Genomic DNA, 23,529 nt, shown 5'->3' with positions numbered 1-23,529 from the left:
ATCACACCCAAACTCACCCCCCCACCCCCACACCACCACCCCCACTACCCACCCAACGACTACCTCTACCACAACCTACTTATTTTTAAAGTTCCTCTTTTATCCTTTAATTTAGTTTTATTAACACATATAAACTAGTCTGTAATTAAGAGCTAAGGGCATTATAGTAAACTTACATATTATTATACAATATATGATACAGTAAAATACGATACTATACAATACGAAACTATGGGTAACGACCATCCAAACAGAGTGTAAGGGACTATTTTGAATGTACTCTAAAACTTAAGAGACCATTTTTGTCATTTATAAGTCATTTCTTGTAAGTCCCTCTATTCATTTCTAAATTACTACTCCATTTCTTCCCCAAAAAAGATCAAATTCGAATCAAATTTACGATCAATTGTCTTTTCATCCCCAATTCTGTGTTTAATCTCAAACTAACCCTAACAAAATTCAATTCTTCTCCAATTCCCCCTTTATATTTCCAATTTTCCCATGTAAATTCACAATGTCAGATCCACCAACAATCACTCACGTCTCCAACAACCTCACAATCAGTGAATTATCACCACAAACAACGTCAAAATCAATTACCGATACAATTAACGGGTCACACCGTTTTGTAATCCAAGGTTATTCATTAGCTAAAGGTATGGGTGTTGGTAAACATATAGCTAGTGATACTTTTACTGTTGGTGGTCATCAATGGGCTATTTACTTTTACCCTGATGGTAAAAACCCCGAAGATAATTCGACGTACGTGTCGGTTTTTATTGCGTTGGCTAGTGAAGGAACTGATGTTAGGGCTTTGTTTGAATTGACTCTTGTTGATCAGAGTGGTAAAGGAAAGGATAAGGTTCATAGTCATTTTGATCGGTCGCTCGAGAGTGGGCCGTATACGTTGAAGTATCGCGGTAGCATGTGGTAATAAGTTGTTGCTTATCTTTATTTATGGCATATTGTTTCGTTATGTATTGTATTGTGTTGTGTTGTGTTGTATCGTCTTTTGTATTGTTGTGATAAATACAATGTTTGGATAGACTGTATTGTTTCCTGTCGTTACATAATGGGGTATGGGGTGGGGTAGAGCTACTATAATAAGATGGGGTAAAGGATAAAATAGGATTATTACCGATATGGTTAAGGGGTTGCACCGATTTGTGATCCAAGGTTATTCATTAGCTAAAGGTATGGGTGTTGGTAAATATATAGCAAGCGATACTTTTACTGTTGGTAAATATATAGCAAGTGACTCTTGTTGATCAGAGTGGTAAAGGGAAAGATAAAGTGCATAGTCATTTTGATCGGTAGCTCGAGAGTGGGCCGTATACCTTGAAGTATCGCGGTAGCATGTGGTAATAAGTTGTTGCTTATCTTATTTATTGTATATTGATGTATTGTATTGTGTTGTGTTGTGAGACCCCACTTGTGGGATTACACTGGGTATGTTGTTGTTGTTGTATTGTGTTGTGTTGTATCGTACTGTATTGTTGTGATAAATTAGGATTATTAGATACTCCCTCCATCCCAATTTATGTGATATAGTTTGACTGGGCACGAAGTTTAAGAAATGAAGGAAGACTTTTGAATCTTATGGTCTAAAATCAGTGTTATCAAAGGCGCGCTTTAAGCGCGCTTAAGCCCTGAAGCGAGGCTCAAAACATGTTGAGCGCTTCGCCTCGCTTTATGTGCGCTTCAGTGTCGTCATCAAGGCTCTAAGACATACTTTTCCTTGCCAATAAGCCTCTCTTGAGGAGGTGACACTAGATGATTGATATTTCACTTTATCATAATATTTTTACATTTTCTTTGTCCATATATTTGTTATTCATGCTTATTATTATTAATCTTGGACTAAACATATATATATTTGTATTTTTGCACCATTGCACTTTTTTTCATTAAAGCCCACGCTTTATTTGCGCTTCGCGCTTAAAGCCCCAGCTGACCTTAGAGCTTTTTTGCGCTTTTCGCTTTTGATAACACTGGTTATTTGTAGTAATTATTTCTTTTTAGTAGTTATCAACAGTTTCTTTTGTAGTAGTTATCTGCAGTTTCTTATTCTAGTAATGTTAGGGAAACATGTCCTAGTTATTAGGGGTAGTTCTCTTATTAGTATAAGTGTTATCAAAGGCGTGCTTGAAGCGCGCTTAAGTCCTAAAACGAGGCTCAAAACATGTTGAGCGCTTTGCCTCGCTTTATGTGCGCTTCAGTGTCATCATCAAGGCTCTAAGACATACTTTTCCTTGCCAACGAGCCTCTCTTGGAGAGGTGACCCTAGATGATTGATATTTCACTTTATCGTAATATTTTTACAATTTCTTTGTCCATATATTTGTATTCGTGCTTATTATTATCAATCTTGGACTAAACATATATATATATATATATCTGTATTTTTGCACCATTGCGCTTTTTTTCATTAAAGCCCACGCTTTATTTGCGGTTTGCACTTAAAGCCCCAGCTGACCTTAGAGCTTTTTTGCGCTTTTCGCTTTTGATAACACTGTCTAAAATAAGCCAAAGATATTTGTGTGGTTATAGATCATCTCGTTAAACGTGAAAGGTAAAGTTTAAAGTTAAATTGTTACTAAATAAGGAAATGTATTATTCTTTTTGGGATAGATTAAAAAGGAAATTGTATCACATAAATTGGGACAAAGGTAGTAGTAAGTAAAGACAAAAAGAGAAAAAAGAATAAGGGTCATAGCCACTTCGATTGGTCGCTTGAGAGTGGCCATACACCTTGATGTATCGTGGCAGCATGTGGCAGTGTGTTGCTTTTCTGTAATTTAACACTCTGTGTGGATGGTTGTTACGTATTGTTTTGTAATGTATCGTATTGTATAATGTTGTATTGTATTGTCGTTACAAAAAATGAGACTTTTTGTCGTTACATAATGATAAATTTAACAATGCGATACTATAAAATTTAAATAACAGTCTTATTTCTTTTTTTTATAACATTAATCATATTATGGTAGTTCAGTTTTTCAGTTCAAAACAAATTTAGTTTATTGCTTGAACATAGTGTTTGCTTATCAAAGTTACTTTCAATGATATGGCAAATGAGGATTTAAACTAAATACAGGTTAAATATGCAAGATACATTTGAATGTCAATTCGATACTCGCACGGATAAGAACAGTTTAATCTAGTTGAAGTTGATAACCAAGATGTCTAGCATAATGCAGTTGTTCCATTTCCGGGAAGTACATTAGGTTTGGTTTGCATATGCATAATTTAATCAATTACATGAGTATTGCTTTTTTTTTTTGTTCTGATAACTAAATCAAGTCATTGGTTTGCATATGCATAATATAATCAATTACACGAGTATTGCTTTGTTTGTTCTGATAACTAAATCAAGTCATCAGAATTTGCTAAACTTTAATAACAGTCCGAAAGCTAGTTACTGAGTTAGTAGAGATAAACCCCACATAAAAATCATATGTTTGTCACGCCAGTTATTGTTGCTTTTCTCAATGGTCAGAATCAGAGTAGTTTCACAAATCCAGATCATAAAAATATGTAATAACAACAATCCTCCAAATTGCCTTATTCTGCTTTCTGTTCCTCTTACTCCTAAGTAGTGATTGTCTCATTTACCTTCCTTGACGTGACCTTGTAACTTGAAGGAAGAGAGTGGACGATGCCATATTTGTTATATTATTTGCACTATAGCAAAATGTGATCACTGTCTTTGGCCCCATTCTTTGCCCAAATAACACCAGCTCATCATAATCCTTCTCCTCCTTCAGAAAATGGATTCCACCGTCGTACAATATTGGACTAAATTAGAAATGTTCACGGCTAACAGTTGGGCACAACCGCACAAGTAGCATATAAAATGGATAGAATAAGATTAGGTCGTCTGATATAATTTGGCCATGTCCTCACTCCTACGTGAATTCTTAAATGGTGCGGTCCATATTTTTGATATTATGATGGATTGAATTGAAAAAATGGACCGGTTCATAGGTGTGGTATTATGTTGATTGAAGGTGTTAAAAGAGATGGAATAGATCTGAAATACTAGAGAATGTTGTCTAAGAAAACCTATAATTTGTTGGAACCAATGCAGACTTAACTAAGAGCATACCTTATGGTAGCAAAGGATCCACACAAGCAAGATAATTTGTATTAAAGGCTTAATTGTTATTGGTAACTTAAACTATCTCTGATGTTTGTAAGGAGCCTTTTTACTCTGGCTAGGAAGTTGAATACTGGGGTAAGGATAATTAGTGGGTACTATACATCATCTTTTCCAGCCACCAATCTACCACCATTTTTCAAACCATAATCTTGGGGCAGCCCAAGCTTCCATAATGATCCCAGATAAACTTCATAAATTACTTATACATACTCAAATATATTTTATATATGAAGCTCAAACAGTAGAGTACCTCATTGTAGTCAAACACATTTTTCGCCATTGGGAGATTATTGGTAGATTTGAAATCTAGACAAAATCAATGATTTTTATGTTAGTACTAGCACTAGTGGGACTATAATCAACCCAAAATACCAATAATAACTTACCTTGGTTATATCTCAGCTTAAGTTCAATTGCCTATGCTTTTTGTATTTGGGCTGTAAAAACAAAATTTTGAATAACATAAAGAAAATACTAGACTTTGGTGATTTCCCTTATGGCTAAATAGAGAAGCTTTCGTACTTGTAGTCTTTCGGAAAAAAAAAAAATTCTCTTCCATTTTGGGAGGAACTTGATAAAATGAAAAAAACAAAGAAGAATCTTGTTTATAGCATCCTGAATAGCTGCTTGAGCAAACTTTTCTCTTATTTTTGCTGTAATCTTTTATACTGCAACTCAAGACTTTTCCTGAAGTAGTTTATCTGTGTGCTATATAGGGGATACAAACGGTTTTTTAGACGAGCATTGCTCGAGACTTCAGATTATTTGAAGGATGACTGCTTGAAGATTAATTGCACTGTTGGAGTAGTGCGCTCTACGATAGACTGTTCGAGCTTGCATACAATTCAGGTCCCAGATCCGGACATTGGAGCACATTTTGGCATGCTTTTGGAAAATATAGAAGCCTCGGATATTATTTTCAATGTGGCTGGTGAAAAATTTCATGCCCATAAGTTGGTATTGGCTGCTCGTTCTCCTGTATTCCGCACTGAATTTTTGTGTAAACGGGATGGCGATGAGCAGGAAATTGTGGTTAATGATATGGAACCTGAGGTCTTCAAAGTGAGCATCTCCTTTTATCTTATCATGGTCATTTCTTCTTGTTTTCTCGATGGATATCTGTTTTTAATATCATTATTATATTTCTCCATCCGTCTGGCTGTAATTGCTTCTTCATATTTGCTTTTGGCAAAATAAATTAGAGCTCTTTCAAACTAGAAGTGGAATTTTAACTCACTGTTCTTTGGAATTTTCTTGTACAAGGCTATGCTGCACTTCATATACAGAGATGCTCTTGTAGAAGAAGAGCTAGAAGCAACTAGTACCTCTTCTTCTACCCCCTGTATATCTGACACTGTGACAGCAAAATTGCTATCAGCAGCTGATCGGTATGATTTAACACGACTCAGGAGGTTGTGTGAGTCTCATCTTTGCAAAGATATCTCTATCAACTCTGTTGCACATATTCTTGCTTTAGCAGACCGATACCATGCCGCAGAGCTCAAATCAGTTTGCCTAAGTTTTGCTGCTGAAAATCTTGCTGGTACGAGAGATTTGTATTTACATCGTGTTCCCTTCTTTTCGAAGATCTCATGCTTTTAGATTTATATTTTTTGATAATGACATATTGGATTGGAGCAAACTTAAATATTGTGTTCTGTCATATCTATGCTGTGAGGCATTGACCGTAAACAAAACTCCTCATCTTCTCGTTACATAGTCTTATCATGTTTGTCATTTGTTGCACCTAGTCTTACCGTGTTTGCCATTTGTTGCACCACTACTTCAGTCAACAATCCTGCTCAGATGTCATTGCCACCACCTGCCTACCTCTTTTCTTTATCTTTATATTGTAGTTTACCTGTAGTGGCCTGGATACAGTTTCAATGTTATTATTTGTTGTTTTGTTTTGTCTCTCTTGTTCAAACTTGGGCACTATAGTTTCCACACAGTAGATCAACATTTTAGGTCCATATCCTTAAGTGACTATGTTTAACATTGTTGAAGTTCACCCTTATGTGAGGATCCTTTCTAACTCATGAAGAAAAGGATCCAAAACTATGATAATGAGTATCAAATCATCACCAGTATTGTTTACATATTCTCAGCATGTTTTTCCTTTCATGCCTCAAAAGGACGACGACGACAACAACAACAACAACATACCCAGTGAAATCCCATAGTATGGGGTCTGAGGAGGGTAAAGTGACGTAGATCTTACCCCCATCTCGAAAGATAGAGAGGCTGTTTCCGAAAGACCCTCGGTTCAAGATAAAACATGACGAGAAAAGGTCAGATAAGCACAAATAGTTCAAAGCAATACGAAAATGAAACTAACGAAAGCGAAAAAGCCTTGATAAAGCAGTCTGAGAAAAAAAAGAATTTAGTAGCTACCATATATAAATACGATATTGGAGGTACAAGAAACAACATATAGTTGCAAGAATCAAAGGACAATAAAATGAAGATCAAAACTGCGACTAATAGTACGAAGGGATACGTGGGACTACCTATTAGCCTTCTGCCCTAATATGAGTCCTCCATAGCCTCCTATCTAAGGTCATGTCCTTGGTAAGCTGGAACTGCGCCATGTTCTGTCGAAGCACCTCATGCCTCAAAAGGAAAGAAAGAGAATTAGCAAGTGCTCTAATCATAGGGATGGAGGTCGGAAGTAGGTGTTATTACATCATCCTCCAAGAAAGACTTATTGCGAAGATTTCTTTCCAAACGGAATAGGTGGAAGAAATGGTTAAAAACTATGAAAGATACAACACACCAGGATTGTTTGATTTATATTATCTCTTTTACATTAATTCTGGGACGTATGGGGGATTGGCGTGGTGGAGTGTCTTAACCACTTTTACCGGACAAAGTCTCTGAGAAGAGCCGTTCGTCTTTTTTTTTTTTTGGTTTTTTTTTTTTTTTTTTTTTTTTTCAATTCAGAAGAAAGCTGGCGCTAAAAATATAAGGAAATTTCGTTGAATCATACTGGGGGAAAGTGTTTATACTAACACTACTTTCGAATTTGTAATGAAACTATATCTGTTTTGCAAAATGTCATTGTGAGAGGAAGTAAATTTCTGGATGCATTATTTGCATCAAATGAGTTGGTAGAGTTGAGATTAAGAAGTGGAATATAATTTTCTCTTGAGATTAAGAAGTGGAATAAAATTTTCTCTCTTCATTAAAAAAATAAATAAATTATGAAGTGGAATAAATGGGCTTCCATGTAAGTTGGATATTCAAAAAGCAGGATAATATGAATAGGAGTTTCTTGTACTACTGAAACGATGGATTTGTTTTTTATGGCTTCTAGTAGATTGAGATAATTGATATGGACTTCTTAACGGAAGGAAAGGAGGGGAAAAAGAGTTGCACTTGGTAGATTGGTGAAAAATAACGGTCCAAGTTAGTGAAGGGGACTAGGGTTGCGGAGGTCATCAACATTCAGTGCGGCATCATTGGTAAGTGACTCTGGAGATTTCCAGGGTAGTACAGTTGAATGCAGGTTTGCAGAGAATAGATTCTCCGGCGAGTTACAAATACTTGTGGTGTTAGCTTGTGGAAGGGAACTATGAATGGGAAGACACTTTGATGTACTGAGAGTAAGGTTTGGAACGATTGCTGGTGTAGGGTCATTTTACTGAAGTATTGCTACCGATATGTGGCGTGGTGACTAATAGAGACTGATTGGATCATAAAGATATTATTTCACTAACTTCACTTTTATATATTTATCTTTATCACCATTTTGATTTTTAATGTTATTTATCTTTATCCTTAATAATATATCTATGTTGAGATTACCATGTGGAGATTAATAGCGAACCTAGATTGAGATTAATATAGCATGTTTAGTTTGAAATCCATGCAAGTTAAAGTTTGTGTTTCTTCTCCAGAGCTATTCATTTAGAGTCTTGAGATAGCAGTCAAGCTGAAAAGAAAATGCTGCATTAGTATTGTGGAGAAAGGGCAAACTACAGTTGGAAAACTTAGTCTGTGTTCATTGATGGGGAGTACGTTGAGAAAACTGAAAGTTCATCCCCTGAGGTCAAGTAAAAATCGCATCACTTGAGGTCACATAAGAGAACTCTTCCAAATTGAAGCTGTTTGTGAATTCTTCAAGCAGTGAAAACTTAGGTGAAAGAGAAGTCTGAGGGCATGGAATATTGTACCTTTAGCAATTATGTGGGGGTATTTGGAAGGAGAAAAATAGGAGAGTGTTTGAAGGGTTTGAACAACATATTGTAAAATTGCAAAGTAGTTTGCTCTAGTTTCCTTTTGGTGTACCCATGAGATCCCTATTTGTACAGAAGATTGGGTTTCTTTAGTTGGGAGAACCATATTCCTATGTAGGTTCTCTTTTTTCGGTATACGGCTTGTATAGAGGGTTTCCCCCACTTGTTAATAAAATAATTTTCCTTGTGGTCCGGCCCTTCTCCGGGCCCTGCGCATAGCCGGAGCTTAGTGCACCGGACTGCCCCCTTTTTTTTTTTAAATCAAAAAAGATGAAATGACTTGTTTCTTCCCCTTCCTTCTTGTCTCCAGCCGATCCCTTTTTTGTCACTTTGGTAGTTGCAGAGCATCCAGAAGGAGAAAGAGAAAAAAATCAGCAATGAAGCAAATGAAGCGACTATCAGGAAAAGGAAACTACTTGTCAGGATAATGAAGCGAATGAAGTGCATCACTACTTTATCTGGCAGAGGTAGAGCGATAGGAATAAACTCATGCTATTGAACTTTGGCATGTCCCCTCTTGTCATTGCACTCTTTATTTGGGTAACCCGAGAAATCCCCGAGGTTCAGTGAAACACGGTTCGAAACTTGGTGGATAATGGACTCATCTACCCTTCTTCACTTAAATACCAGGTTTTTATCTGCGGCGGATTCAAACCCGTGATGTGCGCCTAACTCACACTTCACGCGTTGTTATAGCTAGACTAAATCCCTGGGGTTTCCCTGTTGTCATTAAACTTACTGATGCAAACTTCAATTCAGTTGAAGATGAGTTTATGAGGTTATATGTCAAGTGGGCTCTTTACCAATCGCTACATCCCCCTCAGATTGTACCTGCAACAATCGTGAAATCAACACTCAACTAGCGGAAAAGCAAGCTTCCTTTTAGATTAGTTCTGTTTTTCCTTGTTTAAGGGTGAACCCCAACTGAATCTACTGACCCAGCACCAAATGTATAACTCAACTAATTGAACGTTTGAACTTACATTGCATGTGTCAATCCCACCTGCCAAAAAGCACCAATGGAAGTTGGCTTATTTGGCTATCAAACTTATAACTTTTTCTGCATTTGTTTTCTGGTTTCTGGTCAATTCACTCTTGTGCATGTCTATTTTTACTGTTGCTAATGGGTAGATGTGGGGTCCACCTATTTTGAGATTGGGAACCAACTTCTTAAATCGAATAAAGTTATCTGCAGAATGTATGTAATACAATGAGGGAACTGTTAACTTTATGTCAAAGAAGAAATTTCCTTCATCGCCAAACCATAATACTCTCTCGAGACAGAATTGATGGGTACATAGTAATGCAGTGCTATTAGCTTGAGCGCGTTGTAATTGTAAAACTACTGTTATTGACTCTCTACATGAATTAGATCTTATTAGCGACTGCAATGTAAGATCAGACCAAATGAGTTTTTTGCAGAATAAATGTAAAAAGAAATGAGGAAATTTCATAAAATTTCTATAAATTTTTCCTACTTCTGAAATCAAATAAGCTATCCATACAATGTAATATCGCGAGGAAACTAGACACTTTTCTATTGTTGAACTGTGTGATCATCTCATCTAACTGCTTAAGTTGTTAGAGAGAGTACACTTTTATCTACTTAATTATGTTCTTAACACGTCCCTTCATGCACGGGCTCGATTCTTTTCCATGATAGCCTGTGTAGTTGGGTGCACTATATAGATCCACATGTGCTGTTTTTAGTGCTCTTTGTGGGAACTATGAAGGCTGCTTTCTTTGGAAGTAGATTTTGACTTTGTTCTCAAACAAGTTTTCTAATAAACAATTGAAACTGATAAGAGAATCAGAAGTTCGACAGAAGTGGGAAAATTATTTTTGAGTCCCCTAAACTCTTGAGAGTAAGCCATGATAGTCCATGACAGATTTCTATTAATCTGAATGTTATGTGATGTGACACATTACCTTGCTTATGCTGATGGCCGGATCACTGTCATTAAGTTTCCAGGCTTTGACTACTGTCAGAGTTTAGTTGGATTTTGGAAGACTTTTACTACATCCAATAGTAACATATTTTTGATTTGCATCTGTTGTGTTCTGATGATTATGATATGAAATGAGCTTAAATGAAAAAGTGGGGATTCATATAGCTGATCCAACTTGTATGGACTTAGGCGTAGTTATTGTTGCTGTTATCTGTTGTGTTCTTTAATTTTCTCGGACTACAGATTTCCATGCATCTGTTTCTTGTATTTTTGGCAGCTGTCATGCAATCAGATGGCTTTGAATACCTTAAAGAAAATTGCCCCTCTCTTCAGTCAGAGCTTCTTAAAACTGTGGCTGGTTGCGAGGATGATTGTAGCAGTGGAGGTGGAAAGTCTAGAAGTGTTTGGGCACAGCTTTCAGACGGTGCTGATACCAACGGAAGGAGGGTCAGGCAACGGACCTGATTTTAGATATAGGAAATTGTTAAATTTGTTGTATTGGATGGATGTATATTGGAGGAGGATATGCTGGAAATGTCGCTACAAATATAGCTCTAATAGAAAGGTAAATGTTTATTAGTTCTCTGTAACATCTTTCATGAACGGGTCGTGTGTGATATTGGTAACCTGGAAGCTGCTAAATACACCAATTTGTACCTTCGTGATTATACCAGGTTCTGGTTCCGTTGGCTAACTTGATAATGAAACAGCATTACCTCTTTGCTGTGCCTCTGTGAACCTGTAACTTCCTCATTGAAGGGGATAGTGGTGTTTGTATTTCAAGCATGCTGTTGTATAGTAAAAGTATGTTGTCTCAGCACTAGCTGTGAATTGCAGAATTTGTTACTCTGTTTAATTTGTTTGTCTTACGTTCTTTTTTAGTCCGTTTAAAAAAGAACGCCTCTTTCTTTTTAGGCAACTCTTTAATTCCAATTTTTCACGTGGCATGTTTAAGATCACAAGATTAAAGGACATTTTGGTACATTCAACATATCGTTAATTTAAGACCACAAGATTCAAAGGTCTTATTTACTTTCTTACACTCTGTGAAAGTCAAAATCAGACAAACAAATTGAAACGGAAGGAGTAATTGTTATCGCTTAGTGCAATTATCAGGGTCTATTGTTCTGAGTTTCTAATTGTGTTGCTGGAAGATATAATCTTGTTGAGAAGAGTGTTCTTACAATGTGGTTTTTATTGTTTTTCTGATTAAGCTTAAATTCCTTCAATTATTCTTTTGTAGCTGTCCAGGATGGGAGGGGCGATGTTCATTAAAGATAAGAAGAAAGTTGAATCTTAATTATTCTTAGGCAGGAAAAGTAAACTGGCTCCTTAGATATTCACTACTCCTATACTTAGCCAACACTTCCAGTTCTTGAAAATGACTTTAGTATCTGGAGAGACCAACATATCCTCTCTTCTCGATTTCCCACATTTTGTTTGGTGCCTGGTTTGAGGCCACGATCAATACGATTTCTTGTGCCATTAAAAAAGCGTTAAAGGAAGCAACTACCCCTTTGAGAATTTTTTCATTCTCAGAGTTTGAATTCGAGATTTCTAGTTAATTTTTTCATTCTCAGAGTTCGTTAAGAGTGAAAGGATCTTATCCATCCCGCCACTACTTGGTAGTTAGAGACTTACATATTCGATTTGTTATTTTTGCTGGTCATCTTTTGAATTTAATGTGTTTGTGCATTTATTTATAAGTAAAAAAGGTTAATGTGTTTGCAAGTGCTTCTCATGTAGTAATTTCTAAATCTGTGAATGTTAAAAGTGATTTAATTCATCTAAGACTGAATTGGTCACATCCTCAGGTTAATTGGTCCGCAACTAGGAAGAAATTGAACCTACGCCTGATTTATCTCAAAAAAATTTCAACCATCATTCCCTGAAAAATTTATGTGGTCCTTTCATATATACTTCTCAAAATTCACCAAAAATAGCAAAAACTACATATATAGTCGTACCAAATACTTTTCACATTTCTACAAGACATGCATCAATAATCGAGTTCACGTAAATAGTAAGATATAACATGTAAAAATGCTGTAGAAAAAGGGGGGGAGACAGCTGGGAATACAACTGAGTGTCAAAACTCAAGCTGGCTTTCCAAGATCAACGGATCAGATTTTGCTGCCTATCGAACCAGGCTGTTTTTGCGGCAACAGTAGCGGTGAAAACCTGTTTACAGTGGTATAACCAGGTGAAGTAGCCGGTAACAGGTACTGTTTAAGTAATACTAAGTAGTAGCTAACAACAGAAGAGGTTACAGAGGACGAAAATATTACGTTGTCTTGTATTGCTGTTCAAGCTGAAGAAATTACATTTTTTTCAAAATTGTGTTAGGAAATATCATCAAAAAAGAACAGCCCCGGATGCATATTTGAATTCCTTATGTTTCTTACACCATTCTGTTGTGGGACCAAACAGCTGGAGGAAAGTATCAATTAGTCCCGGAACACAAATGGTGGCTTGATATATCATCTTTCCGATCAGTGGGAGCGAAGCCAACCTTCTCTTGCTTATTAACCTCCCATCCTTCAAAATCATAGAAAAATCAAATGACATAAATATTTGAACACTTCCAACTGTGCAGAAACTTAGAATAAATCAATTTAGTAACCATTCTCACCAACAACTGTCGCTACTGGTGCTCGGTATTCACTAAACACTGATCCTGAAGAATGACCTAAAGGGGAGATTGAGTCACAATATGTCTCCCGATGTGAAATATTCTTTGAAGCTTCGGATGTTCGTGATCCATAAAGTATGGTTTCCAATAGACCACTGTTTCGAGGTGACAGACTGCCTGAATCAGTATGCTCATTTGGAGGAGACTGAACCGATGTATCAAAGGACTCGACCGGAGGAAGTGGTGGCCAACTTGCCATCGGAGTTTGGAGTGAAGGGAGCTCCAGCTTCTTAGAAGCCCATTTGGGCTCTGAAGAAGAGGAGTTGCCATTTGAAAAGGCATGGCTGCCAGGAATTTCACCCGAGAATGATGGGTGATATGACGAAGAGAACCCCGAGGACTAAGCAACCAAAGAACGGTCATTTTGATTTTGATGACAAGCTTGAAAAAGATCAACATTTAGACTAGAGAAACAAGATTCTGATCCTCGTATATGTTTGGATGGATGAATTGTCGAGAGGACCTAGAACAATTAAGATCCTGATCCAGCATGCTAGTTGCAGGAATATCAAGACAGCTACTAGCAGCAAGATTAACATTTAGAACAGAGCCTGATCCCCGTATACGCTTGGACGGATGAACTGTTGAGTGGACAGAACGAGTATTGCAGGAAGAATTAAGATCCTGAGCCGGCATGCTAGTTGCAGGAATATTATGAAAGCTACTAGGAGCAATATTAAGAAGCCCCGGAGGATGCAACTGCTGGCTAGGTTCAAATTTTTTTAATTCCACAGATGGAATCTCAAAAGTGTTGATAGGCAAGAGATCAGGATGTGCATTTTCAGAAGAGAATGTGTCGAGTTCCTTATTTTGTTTGTTCTCACAAGATGCCCGGAAACAAACTTCTGGAGGGTACATGGACAAGCCTGCACGTTGTTGTCTCTTTAGTTTGGCGTTCCAGTAGTTCTTTATCTCATTGTCTGAGCGGCCAGGCAACTGAAAGAATAGAAGGGCCATGAAAAAAATTAATTTATAGCCATTATTCGACTTTGAAGAATGTGTTGGATGCCACCAATCACTCAAATTGATAAAGTTCACACAAAATCAGTACTAGAAAATGAAAGCTATAAAATTGTCTTTTGATAGAAAGAGGAGAGTCCACAAAAAAGTGATATTCAAATAAGCTTTACATAAAAGTTCCGCCAAGCATACGAGCACCATTTTTTACTGAATAACACATAGTGCAAGAGTTCAATTAAAAGCAACATCCAGATGAAGGAAAATGGACATGGATATTACAAAAGATAGAAAAAGACAAATAGGAATCATCACTAGTAGATTAAGATAGCACTATGTAATTTCATTCTCTCCTATTTGCCTAGAAAAGATACTGACTATCTGCCCCATTCATTTGAATCAAAACATGTTCAGGTCTCAATCCAAACTACTTGTAGAACAGTACTTCCATATTTTGGTCGATTCAGACCCATCTCATTCCAATAATGGTAAGAAAATTGTCTATTAAGGCAAATTAAGAGTAAACTAAAGCTAGTATAGTTCTTTAAATCTCATAGTTACTCCTACCCGAACCTAATGCAAGTGTAACAATAACTAGACCATTATTTGATAAGGTTGTATGAACCTGCCAACCACACTTAATATTCTCAAACCAACGCAGTGGACTATCCATCCAGACTGGTTTGCTGTCTCTCTCCTCGTAAAGAAGACTTGAAAAAGAAAAATTGATTGTTAAGAAGGCTTAAATTGTTTTACCAGACTGCATGCAGACATACAAATATCAATGAGGATCACCAATTATCATTTTTTTTTTTTTTTTTTTTTGGTAAAAAGATTGCCTTATTATTAACAATAGAGGCACACCAATAACTAACAACAGACGGAAAACAAAAGATAGAAGTTCAGATAGTATAGTGTTGAGAACAATAAAGAAGGTGTCACTTAAGTATGCATAGAGGGCAGATTAGTCATTGTACACGTTAGTTAATGAGTCATGTAAGTAGTTATTAGCTTCACAAAGTTAGTTAATTAGTTAGGATATCATCCCTCCTCTTACTCATGTGTATATAAGGGTATATCACCTTCATTTTGTAACTAACCGATGATATACATTCATTTTTCTTCTTCTCTATTACATTTCATTCTTCCTCACACAGATATGGAGTTCATCTTTCTTCTCTAAACTGCTTTACTTCAATGTATCAGAGCATTTGATCTAGTAAGCCTAGTCAAATCGATTCTATAAGTCTTCCGCTACAGTTCTTGATTGAGTAACCATCGGTTCATACTGTTCTTGAGAAAATTTTGAGTTTCTTCAGAGAATTTCGAGTTCGTTGATTTGATTGTGTACATTCTTGAATTGTTTTGTACATTCTTACATGCAAAATGAGGGGAAATTTGAACCATGGGATAAATGCCAATACTAAGAATCAAGAAAATGCAGAAAATTCTTCTGGTTCTACAACAGTAGAGATTGATTACAATCATATGTTGTTCCTCTCCTGCTGATGTTAGATCATCTCTTTCCAACTATCAGGTATCGAAAACTATGCAATATGGTATAATTCTATGAAAATTGCATTACTAGGTCGTAACAAATTGGGAATTATAGATGGTTCTAGGGCAAAAGATAAGTTTCTTGCTGCTTTAGGGGATGAATGGGAGAGGGTAAATGCAATTGTGTTGTCATGGATTATGAATGCTGTGTTGAGTAGTATTCTTGGTGGTATTATGTTATACAACTTGTGCATAAGAAGTATGGAATGTACTTTATGAAAGATTTACAAAGGTAGATGGTTCTAGGTCATATAATCTGCACAAAGAAATTGCAACATGTAGTCAAGGGAATGCTTCTGTGTCTACCTATTTTTCAAAAATGAAAACTATGTAGGAAGAGTTTGAAGCCATTATACCTGCCCCTACTTGTGATTGTCTCAAGTCCAAAGATTATGTACTGCATTTACAAAAACTGAAACTGTTTCAATTTCTAATGGGGTTGAATGAGTCCTACATGCAAGCCAGGAGTCAAATTTTGTTATTGAGTCCTTTACCCTCCATTAATCAAGCATATTCCATGATTGTGAGTGATGAGAGTCAAAAGTCAGTGGTTCCTACTCCAGGAATTTTAGGTGCTAATCCAGCTATTGGACAAAATGCTTATGAAAGTGCTATGAACACAAGAACTGGGGTTCAAGGATTAGTAGACACTGCTTTGTATTCAAGAAATGGGGGTAATCCAAAGTTTAAGAAGAACTACAACTTGCAGTGTGAGTTCTGCAAATTGAAAGGTCACACTAAGAAAACCTGTTACAAGCTTGTAGGATACCCTTAAGACTTTAAGTTCAAAAAGAAAATGGAGCAAAACAATAGCTACAATGGAAGTAATGGGGGAAACAACCCTGGATACGATGGAAATCATAACATTGCTACTTACAATGTTTGGTCTGAGAACTCTACTCATGGAAGTAACCAACAATATGGTCAAATTCAAGGTCTGGATAATCATGCATATGCATAAGGTTCAGGACAAGGAGCAGGGCCAAGCTTGAATCAACTTAGTCACAATCAAAAGGCTCAGTTGGATGCTTGCAACACGCTTATAAATGATCAATATCAACATATGCTACATGTCACACCCCGACGAGGAGCATGACAGGCACCGACCCATAGCTGGCATCGAAGTCCACCATTTCTGATTCTACTAATTCAGTAAGAGTTTCACGGCCACATATAGTAATCACACACTCACGATAAATTCGTCTTGCAATAACAGGCTCCCCGACTGGGGTAGAAACTGAGAAAGGCTTGGGTAAAGATTCTGGTTTAATACCAAACTTATTAGCAACATATGGAGTGATATAAAAAATAGCAGAAGCCCGGATCCCGCCGCCCCTAAGTGAGTGCATAAATACGATTCTGACTACTGCCTGAACCAGATGTCTGACCTTTGCCCCTACCTTTACCTGTTGGGGCTAAAGAAGGACCTTGCCCAGGAAGGCGAACAGAAGACGAAGAGCCTGCGATCGAATCCCAGCCTACCGAGCCGGGACCACCTCTACCTCGAGCATCTTCGACATCCCGTATAACATGACTCAAGCTACCCACAAGTATAGCACACCCCCACAGCCTGCGGCGCACCGTCCAAAGCTCGGCCCTTACCGCACCCACACAACGGCAACCGGAGGCTCTCGCTCACGATTCTCTCTCCTATACAGCATGAGTGGCGCCCCCTCGAACTTCGACTCCGGTCCGCAATGGGCCGGTCGGTCATAACACTGCCCCTGAAACCGAGAAGGTGCACTAACTACTGAAGGGGCTAATTGTCTGGAAGAATGAAGCCTATAACCTCCCTGATAATCACCTGAATAGCCTGCGGACCTTGCTCGCTCATGACGACCCCTATCCGGGTCTTGCTCGGCCCGCTATTGACGTTCAAGATTCTCCAGATTCTGAGCATATTCCCGAATACGAGAAATATCCATGCCGTCCTGAAGTGAGGCCGTCATACAATCCTTAATCAGGTGGGGCCCAAGCCCAGTCACGAAACGATGTACTCTATCTTTTATTTTAGCCACAATTGTCGGAGCATATCTGGCCAAAGAGTTAAACTTCAAACTATATTCCTGAACACTCATATTATTCTGGAAAAGCGATAGAAACTCATCAACCCTGGCCCTACGGATCTCGACATGCAAATAATAAGCCTAAAAGGCTTCCGGTGAACTCGTGACCATACCGCCGGGAGGTGCATTCTCGCCCTTCGATCGCCGCCGCATTCATACCATATTGTCGTCACATCCTACAATCTATAAGAAGCTAACTCTATTGATTCTCGTATCGAGACACGCATTACCCTCGTGCCGTGCCCCATTCGATCTACAAAGTCCCGGGGACCGTCCCCTGTTGACCGCGAAGATCGGGGATCCGATTAAGAAAATAACAAACGCGGAACCGACAGCGTATCCTCGAAAGGCCACGCCGCCGAGTCCGAGTGGGCCTACCAATCTAGTCAATAACCGGACCGCATCTCGCAAGTTCGATCCGAAACATCGTAAGTGGGGAGCCGGAGGCCGAGTGAGCCGAGGGACCGGAGCCCTACCATGCTCTTGCAACCGGGAGGAACAGAGTGGCGCGAGGAGTGGTGCTCCGCCCCGTTTATACCGACTTAGCCGGGTCGACTCACGGCCTTCCTCAAATAGCGTTGCCCGCATTTTGTTGAATTTTTTTTCTCGAGGCATCACCGAAAATTAAACAAAGAAATATTAGATAACCGTATTCTTAACTCCGGATCTATCGCACTATTCGTAGATCATGAAGAAAAGTGTCTTCCTAAATGCCTTGTAGCCTCCTGGCTATAGATATGGTGCACGACATACCGATAACTAAGACTCTAATAGACACGGTTCATAGACATCCCTAGGACTGACCTGCTCTAATACCAAGTTTGTCACATCTCGACGAGGAGCATGACGGGCACCGACCCATAGGCCGGATACCACATGGCGTAACAGTTACCATGATTATTATATAATATGACTCGACGAACACCTGCATGCAGAAAAGGCTCAAATACGGAAATATGCAATGATCTAATACACACACACACACACACACACACACACACACATATATACATATATAATATAGAGAGAGACACACACAAGGCATTACAACATGCGAGTGTCATAAAGTCGGCGAGGCTATCAGGAGAATATCAAAACCAAATTAAGGCCGACAAGGCCATACATAACATCTACATATACCCCACTGTGTCTATGAGCCTCTAAGAGTGTACATATGAATATATAAATTATGCTAACATAAATGTACCCAAAAAGTAGAAAGTCCGGAGTAGTGGCAGACTGCCGACATCGCTCGAAGGCCGGAAGTCTAACATGGTGGAGGTCATGGCCCGTTTATGCCGTCGCAGACACGCAAGCAGAAATGCACGTCCCGTGCAATAGAACGTCAGTACGGATAAAAGTACTGAGTATGTGAGGCAGAAATCAATAACATAAGTAAGATTGAAATATAAAGAGGATAGAAGTAACCTGAGCCATCTGAGAACGTACAATATGCAATGCATGAATTTAAAAATCATATGCAAAGTTGTGTAATGTACCTTTATGCCTTACGGGACTCCTAGTGAAATGTATCGGCTCTTTCGGGAGAGGTGTAATGTACCTCCGCTACTTTCGGACTCGCGTGTGAAATACCCAACCGAGCAATGTTCGTACAATAGGTGCGCACCGGCCGACTATAGCGTGGGTCGGTGTAGTAAAATAGTGCATACATATATATATAAAACATCGGGCCTTTCGGCGTGACGTAAGGTCGGTAACCTCTGAATATATTATGGAACTCATATCGAAGCCAAAAAATAACTCAATAAGAGTAATCATAATGATATTAGGTGTAAATGACCACACCTGGCAATGATATCGTCCACTTCGGGCCTAGGCCCGCACGGCTTAAAACGCGTCATCAGAGCTAAGGCATGCTTAATTATATACCCAAAGATCTCTTGTGTTTTGCCGACGTGGGACTTTCCTCCTAAGCTTCTGGGTGTCACATACACCCGTCTCTTATGGACTCGCCGTCCGCCGAGGTTTTCCCACCATATGAGATTTGCCAGACTCGGCGAAGATCGAGGTTTGCCCCGCCTTCCCGGGATTTGCCTAAACTCAGTTGAACTGTGACCCATCATCGACAAGGCTGACACAAGAGTGGCTCTGATACCATCTGTAACAGCCCAGCCCGCTAGTGATATTGTCTGCTTTGGGCCTAGGCCCGCACGACTTTAAAACGCGTTACTAGGAGGTAAGGCATGCTTACTTATATACCCAGCATCTCTCTTATGTTTTATCGATGTGAGACTTTCCTCCTATGCTAGGGTGTCACATTAGGAGAATCTTTTACGAAGCATATCCAAGTACTTAGGAATCAATCAACATCTCAACAAGGAATGTTTATATAGACATTGTAACAAGAATAGAGTGGAGTTATTATTCTATGCACGCTAGTAGACTTATAGGATTCGTTCAAAAGGAAATGAAGATAGCAAAACCTCACATACCTTACTTATCAAGCCGTTACTTAAAGAAATTCCCTATTCCGAAACTTGTCCTTCCCACGCACCTATATTGAAGTATATGCCCTTAGTTAGCTCCCAACATGTTCGTATACCACATATATAAGTTGTATATGGAAGGACAATTCGGGGTTCTAAGAATTCGGGCAGCATTTTCCCTATTTTTACTACGTTTCCAAGATCACAACAACATCCCAATGAATATCTACAACACATCAGTCAATTCAACATCCATATCACCTCTTTAATTACATTCCATACAAACATATAATGCCTCATCTCAATTTAGCCTAATATGGTGCTTAACTCGTGACCGCGACTCTAATTAAACGTAATTATAGAAATATGGAGCAAGATCCTTACTTTAATAGACTTAGTTGACTCTCGCAAGGTTGGATTCGAAATCCCACCTTCCTCGACTCGTCCCGCGAACAATCACGAGAATTACGGTGTTATAACAAACTTCCCAAGCTAGTTAGTATGTAATTTTTGTTGGATTCTTGATCTAAGGAGTTAGAGGTGTTAGGAGAGATGTATGGAGGATTCTAGAGCTTAAAATAAGAAAAAATTATGATAAAAGTGGAGAGAAAGGGTATTTATATGGTGGAAAGTCATTTTTCCAACAACTCACTGTTTGGACGGAGAAGCCACTGGCAACCCAACTTTAAACACCCATAACTTTCTACTCTGATGTCGTATCGACGAACGGTTTGTTGCATTGGAACTAGACTCAATGAAATTCAATTTACATAGGTTATGCATTCTAGAACTCCTCATATTCTAGGAGATACACCTTACTCAAGTTGGACTAGAATTTCCTGTCCAAAATTCTGCCAAGTTTTCCAAAATTTCCACAAACTTAATTTCTTCGATTCGCTTGATCCCTAAACCTTTATACACTTGCTTATCACTTGTTAAAAGTATTCCTTAACCTTATAAGGGTTCCATGACCTTTCTGAGCTTAGTTAGTTTACTTACGATGCAAACGACGTGAAAATTTCGAGCTGTAACACTACAATTGTTGAACAAGAGTACAAAATCTGCACATTTGGCCAACACTGCAGGTATCTATAATGGTTCAGGAGTTGGTGAGACTAGCATAGATTGTATTGCTCTAATAGCAACTGGATCTAATAAAGAATGGATAGTGGACATTAGTGCCACTAACCATATGGTATCTGACATAAATCTGTTAGATAAAACTTCAATAAACAAATTAGAATTGCCAGAAAGAGTCTTCTTATCAAATGGTGATGTGGAATTAGTTACACATATAGGTTCTAGCAAGCTAAATGATTCTAGTACTATCACTAATGTTTTTTACTTACCTAAATTCAAGTTCAATTTGCTGTCCATAGCAAAACTAACAAAAGAGTTGAATTGCTCAGCTTCCTTCTTTCCCGACTTCTTTCTTTTTTAAGATCTCTTCACTGGTAAGGTGAAGGGGGTTGGAAGACAAGAAGGAGAGTTATACATACTACCAAGTCATCAAGATAGTATTGATTGTTCCTTGATAGCAAAAACTTTTAATTATGCATCTGTTTTTAGTCATAAGTCTGATATAGATCTTTGGCATAAAAGATATGGACATGTGTCCTCTGTTGTACTAAAGAAAATACTGCAAGTTAGCAATGATGCTATAAATGATAGTTGAACAAATGTACCATTTGTCCTTATGCAAAACAAATAAGACTGACTTTTCCTATTAGCAATACAAATAGTTCCTCTATATTTGACTTGGTACATATGAATCTTTGGGGGCCTTACAAAGTGCCTACACATGACGGTCATACCTATTTTTTAACTGTAGTAGATGATTACTCAAGAATGACCTGGATATTTATGCTTAAGTTAAAATCAGACACATGCATTGTCATTCAGCAGTACTTAACATATGTGAAAACACAGTTTGACAAAATAGTAAGAATAGTCAGGTCTGACAATGGCACTGAGTTTAGTTTGTAAACTCAGTTTGCAGCAATTTGTTCAAGTCGCTAGGGATTATTCACCAAAGGTCATGTGCTTAGTCCCTCAGCAAAATGGTGTAGCTGAGAGGAAGCGCAGACACATCCTTGAGGTTACAAGAGCAATTAGATTTCAGGCTAATGTTCCAATAAAGTTCTGGGGTGTTTGTGTACAAGTTGCTGTATACATAATTAACAAATTGCCAAGCACTATACTCAGTGATAAAGCACCTTATGAAAAACTATATACTAGACCACCCTCCTCAGCTCACTTAAGAGTCATACGGTGCCTATTCTTTGCTAAAGTTGAGCAAGAACAGGATAAGCTAAAGCCAGGGTCCAAATCTGCTGTCCTCATGGGATATGCTGAAACTTAAAAGGGTATCTTTTGTATGATCTTACTAATCATGTGTTTTTTTGTGACTAGAGATATAGTGTTCAAAGATGATGTACTTCCATTCAAAATGCAGAAGCAAAATAATTCACCTATCTTTCCTGTCACAAAACTACAACTGGACAATGCTGATTCACAAATACAACAAATTTACAGTTCAGACTCAACTATGAGAACATCAAGTGTACTCAACCAAGAAGGTTGGAAAATTCAGCTACTGAGGTAGAAGAACAAGTTATTGAACCAAAACTACAAGAATTTCATGAAATGATTCAAGATATCCAAGCAGCACCAGCAAATAACAATGATCAAATAGCTGCAGATCCACATATTGATCTAATCATACAAGAAGTCATGCCTCAGCCTGCTATAAACAATCACATAGATCAACCAGCTTAACATAATGAGATTGATCACAGAAGAACAGGCAGAGAAAGAAAGCCACCTATTTGGATGAAGAACTTTGTCTCTTTAAACATAAAAGAGATTCTATATGCTATGTCAAACAATCTATCCTATGAGAAGTTGATTCCTAACTATTAAGCCTACTTAGAAAATATGTCAACTGTTACAAAACCTAAGAGTTTCTCAGAAGCAGTAGCAGATCCAAGATGGAAAGAAGCAATGCAAAATGAGATAGATGCTCTAGAAAACAATAATACTTGGACAGTTGTACCTCTACCAGATGGAAAGAAACCAATTGGATGCAAGTGTATATACAAGATTAAGTACAAATCTACAGGAAAAATTGAGAGACTCAAAGCAAGACTGATTGCTAAGGGGTATAGCCAACAAGAAGGGATTGATTACCAAGAAACATTCTTACTAGTTGTCAAAATGAAAACTATGAGAACTGTTCTTACCTTAGCTGCTAAAAAACAGTGGCATATATTCTAAATGGATGTGTATAATGCTTTTCTCCAAGGAGATCTTCATAATGAGAGTTATATGGAGATTCCACTAGGATTTAAGAGCCAAGGGGGGGAATCATGTATGCAAGCTCATTAAATCTTTTTATATGGGCTTAAACAAGCCACAAGGCAGTGGAATGCAAAATTATGTGAAGCATTGATAAAGTTACA

General features: G+C 38.1%; 2 protein-coding genes across 4 annotated transcripts; one reads left to right on the top strand and one right to left on the bottom strand.

Annotated features, from left to right (window-relative positions):
- The first annotated feature begins 321 nt into the window (after nucleotides 1-321).
- LOC132065598 (BTB/POZ and MATH domain-containing protein 4-like) lies at nucleotides 322-11,166 on the top strand. 3 transcript variants are annotated; one of them, XM_059459058.1, is made up of 4 exons: nucleotides 322-930; nucleotides 4,879-5,224; nucleotides 5,426-5,705; nucleotides 8,062-8,649. In XM_059459058.1, exons 1-4 carry the CDS (start codon nucleotides 515-517, stop codon nucleotides 8,073-8,075), a joined length of 1,056 nt encoding a protein of 351 aa, XP_059315041.1. In that variant the 5' UTR covers nucleotides 322-514; the 3' UTR covers nucleotides 8,076-8,649. The 3 variants fall into 3 exon arrangements, with proteins under 3 accessions (XP_059315041.1, XP_059315040.1, XP_059315039.1); XM_059459056.1 differs by lacking the exon at nucleotides 8,062-8,649 and adding an exon at nucleotides 10,627-11,166 and having other exon boundaries at nucleotides 325-930; XM_059459057.1 differs by lacking the exons at nucleotides 5,426-5,705; nucleotides 8,062-8,649 and adding an exon at nucleotides 10,627-11,166.
- A 1,798-nt stretch (nucleotides 11,167-12,964) lies between these two features.
- LOC132062309 (transcription factor GAMYB-like) lies at nucleotides 12,965-13,998 on the bottom strand. Its single transcript, XM_059454904.1, has 2 exons — nucleotides 13,456-13,998; nucleotides 12,965-13,381 (listed from the first exon to the last, which is right to left on the bottom strand). Exons 1-2 carry the CDS (start codon nucleotides 13,996-13,998, stop codon nucleotides 12,965-12,967), a joined length of 960 nt encoding a protein of 319 aa, XP_059310887.1.
- Nucleotides 13,999-23,529: the final 9,531 nt, after the last annotated feature.

The sequence above is a fragment of the Lycium ferocissimum genome, chromosome 7 (assembly GCF_029784015.1).
Source record: "Lycium ferocissimum isolate CSIRO_LF1 chromosome 7, AGI_CSIRO_Lferr_CH_V1, whole genome shotgun sequence".
NCBI classification, from domain to species: Eukaryota; Viridiplantae; Streptophyta; class Magnoliopsida; order Solanales; family Solanaceae; genus Lycium; species Lycium ferocissimum.
Note: the sequence above shows the minus strand (reverse complement) of the source record. Positions and strands in the feature narration are given on the sequence as shown.

Bases quoted from the DNA above. Each gene is read 5' to 3' on its own strand.
- LOC132062309 (XM_059454904.1), bottom strand. From the start codon at position 13,998: ATGGCCCTTCTATTCTTTCAGTTGCCTGGCCGCTCAGACAATGAGATA. The intron at 13,382-13,455 runs GTTTCTCTAGTC...TTGGTTGCTTAG, and splicing joins TATACGAGGATCAGAATCTT to TCCTCGGGGTTCTCTTCGTC.
- LOC132065598 (XM_059459056.1), top strand. From the start codon at position 515: ATGTCAGATCCACCAACAATCACTCACGTCTCCAACAACCTCACAATC. The intron at 931-4,878 runs GTAATAAGTTGT...TGTGCTATATAG, and splicing joins AAGTATCGCGGTAGCATGTG to GGGATACAAACGGTTTTTTA. The intron at 5,706-10,626 runs GTACGAGAGATT...TATTTTTGGCAG, and splicing joins TGCTGCTGAAAATCTTGCTG to CTGTCATGCAATCAGATGGC.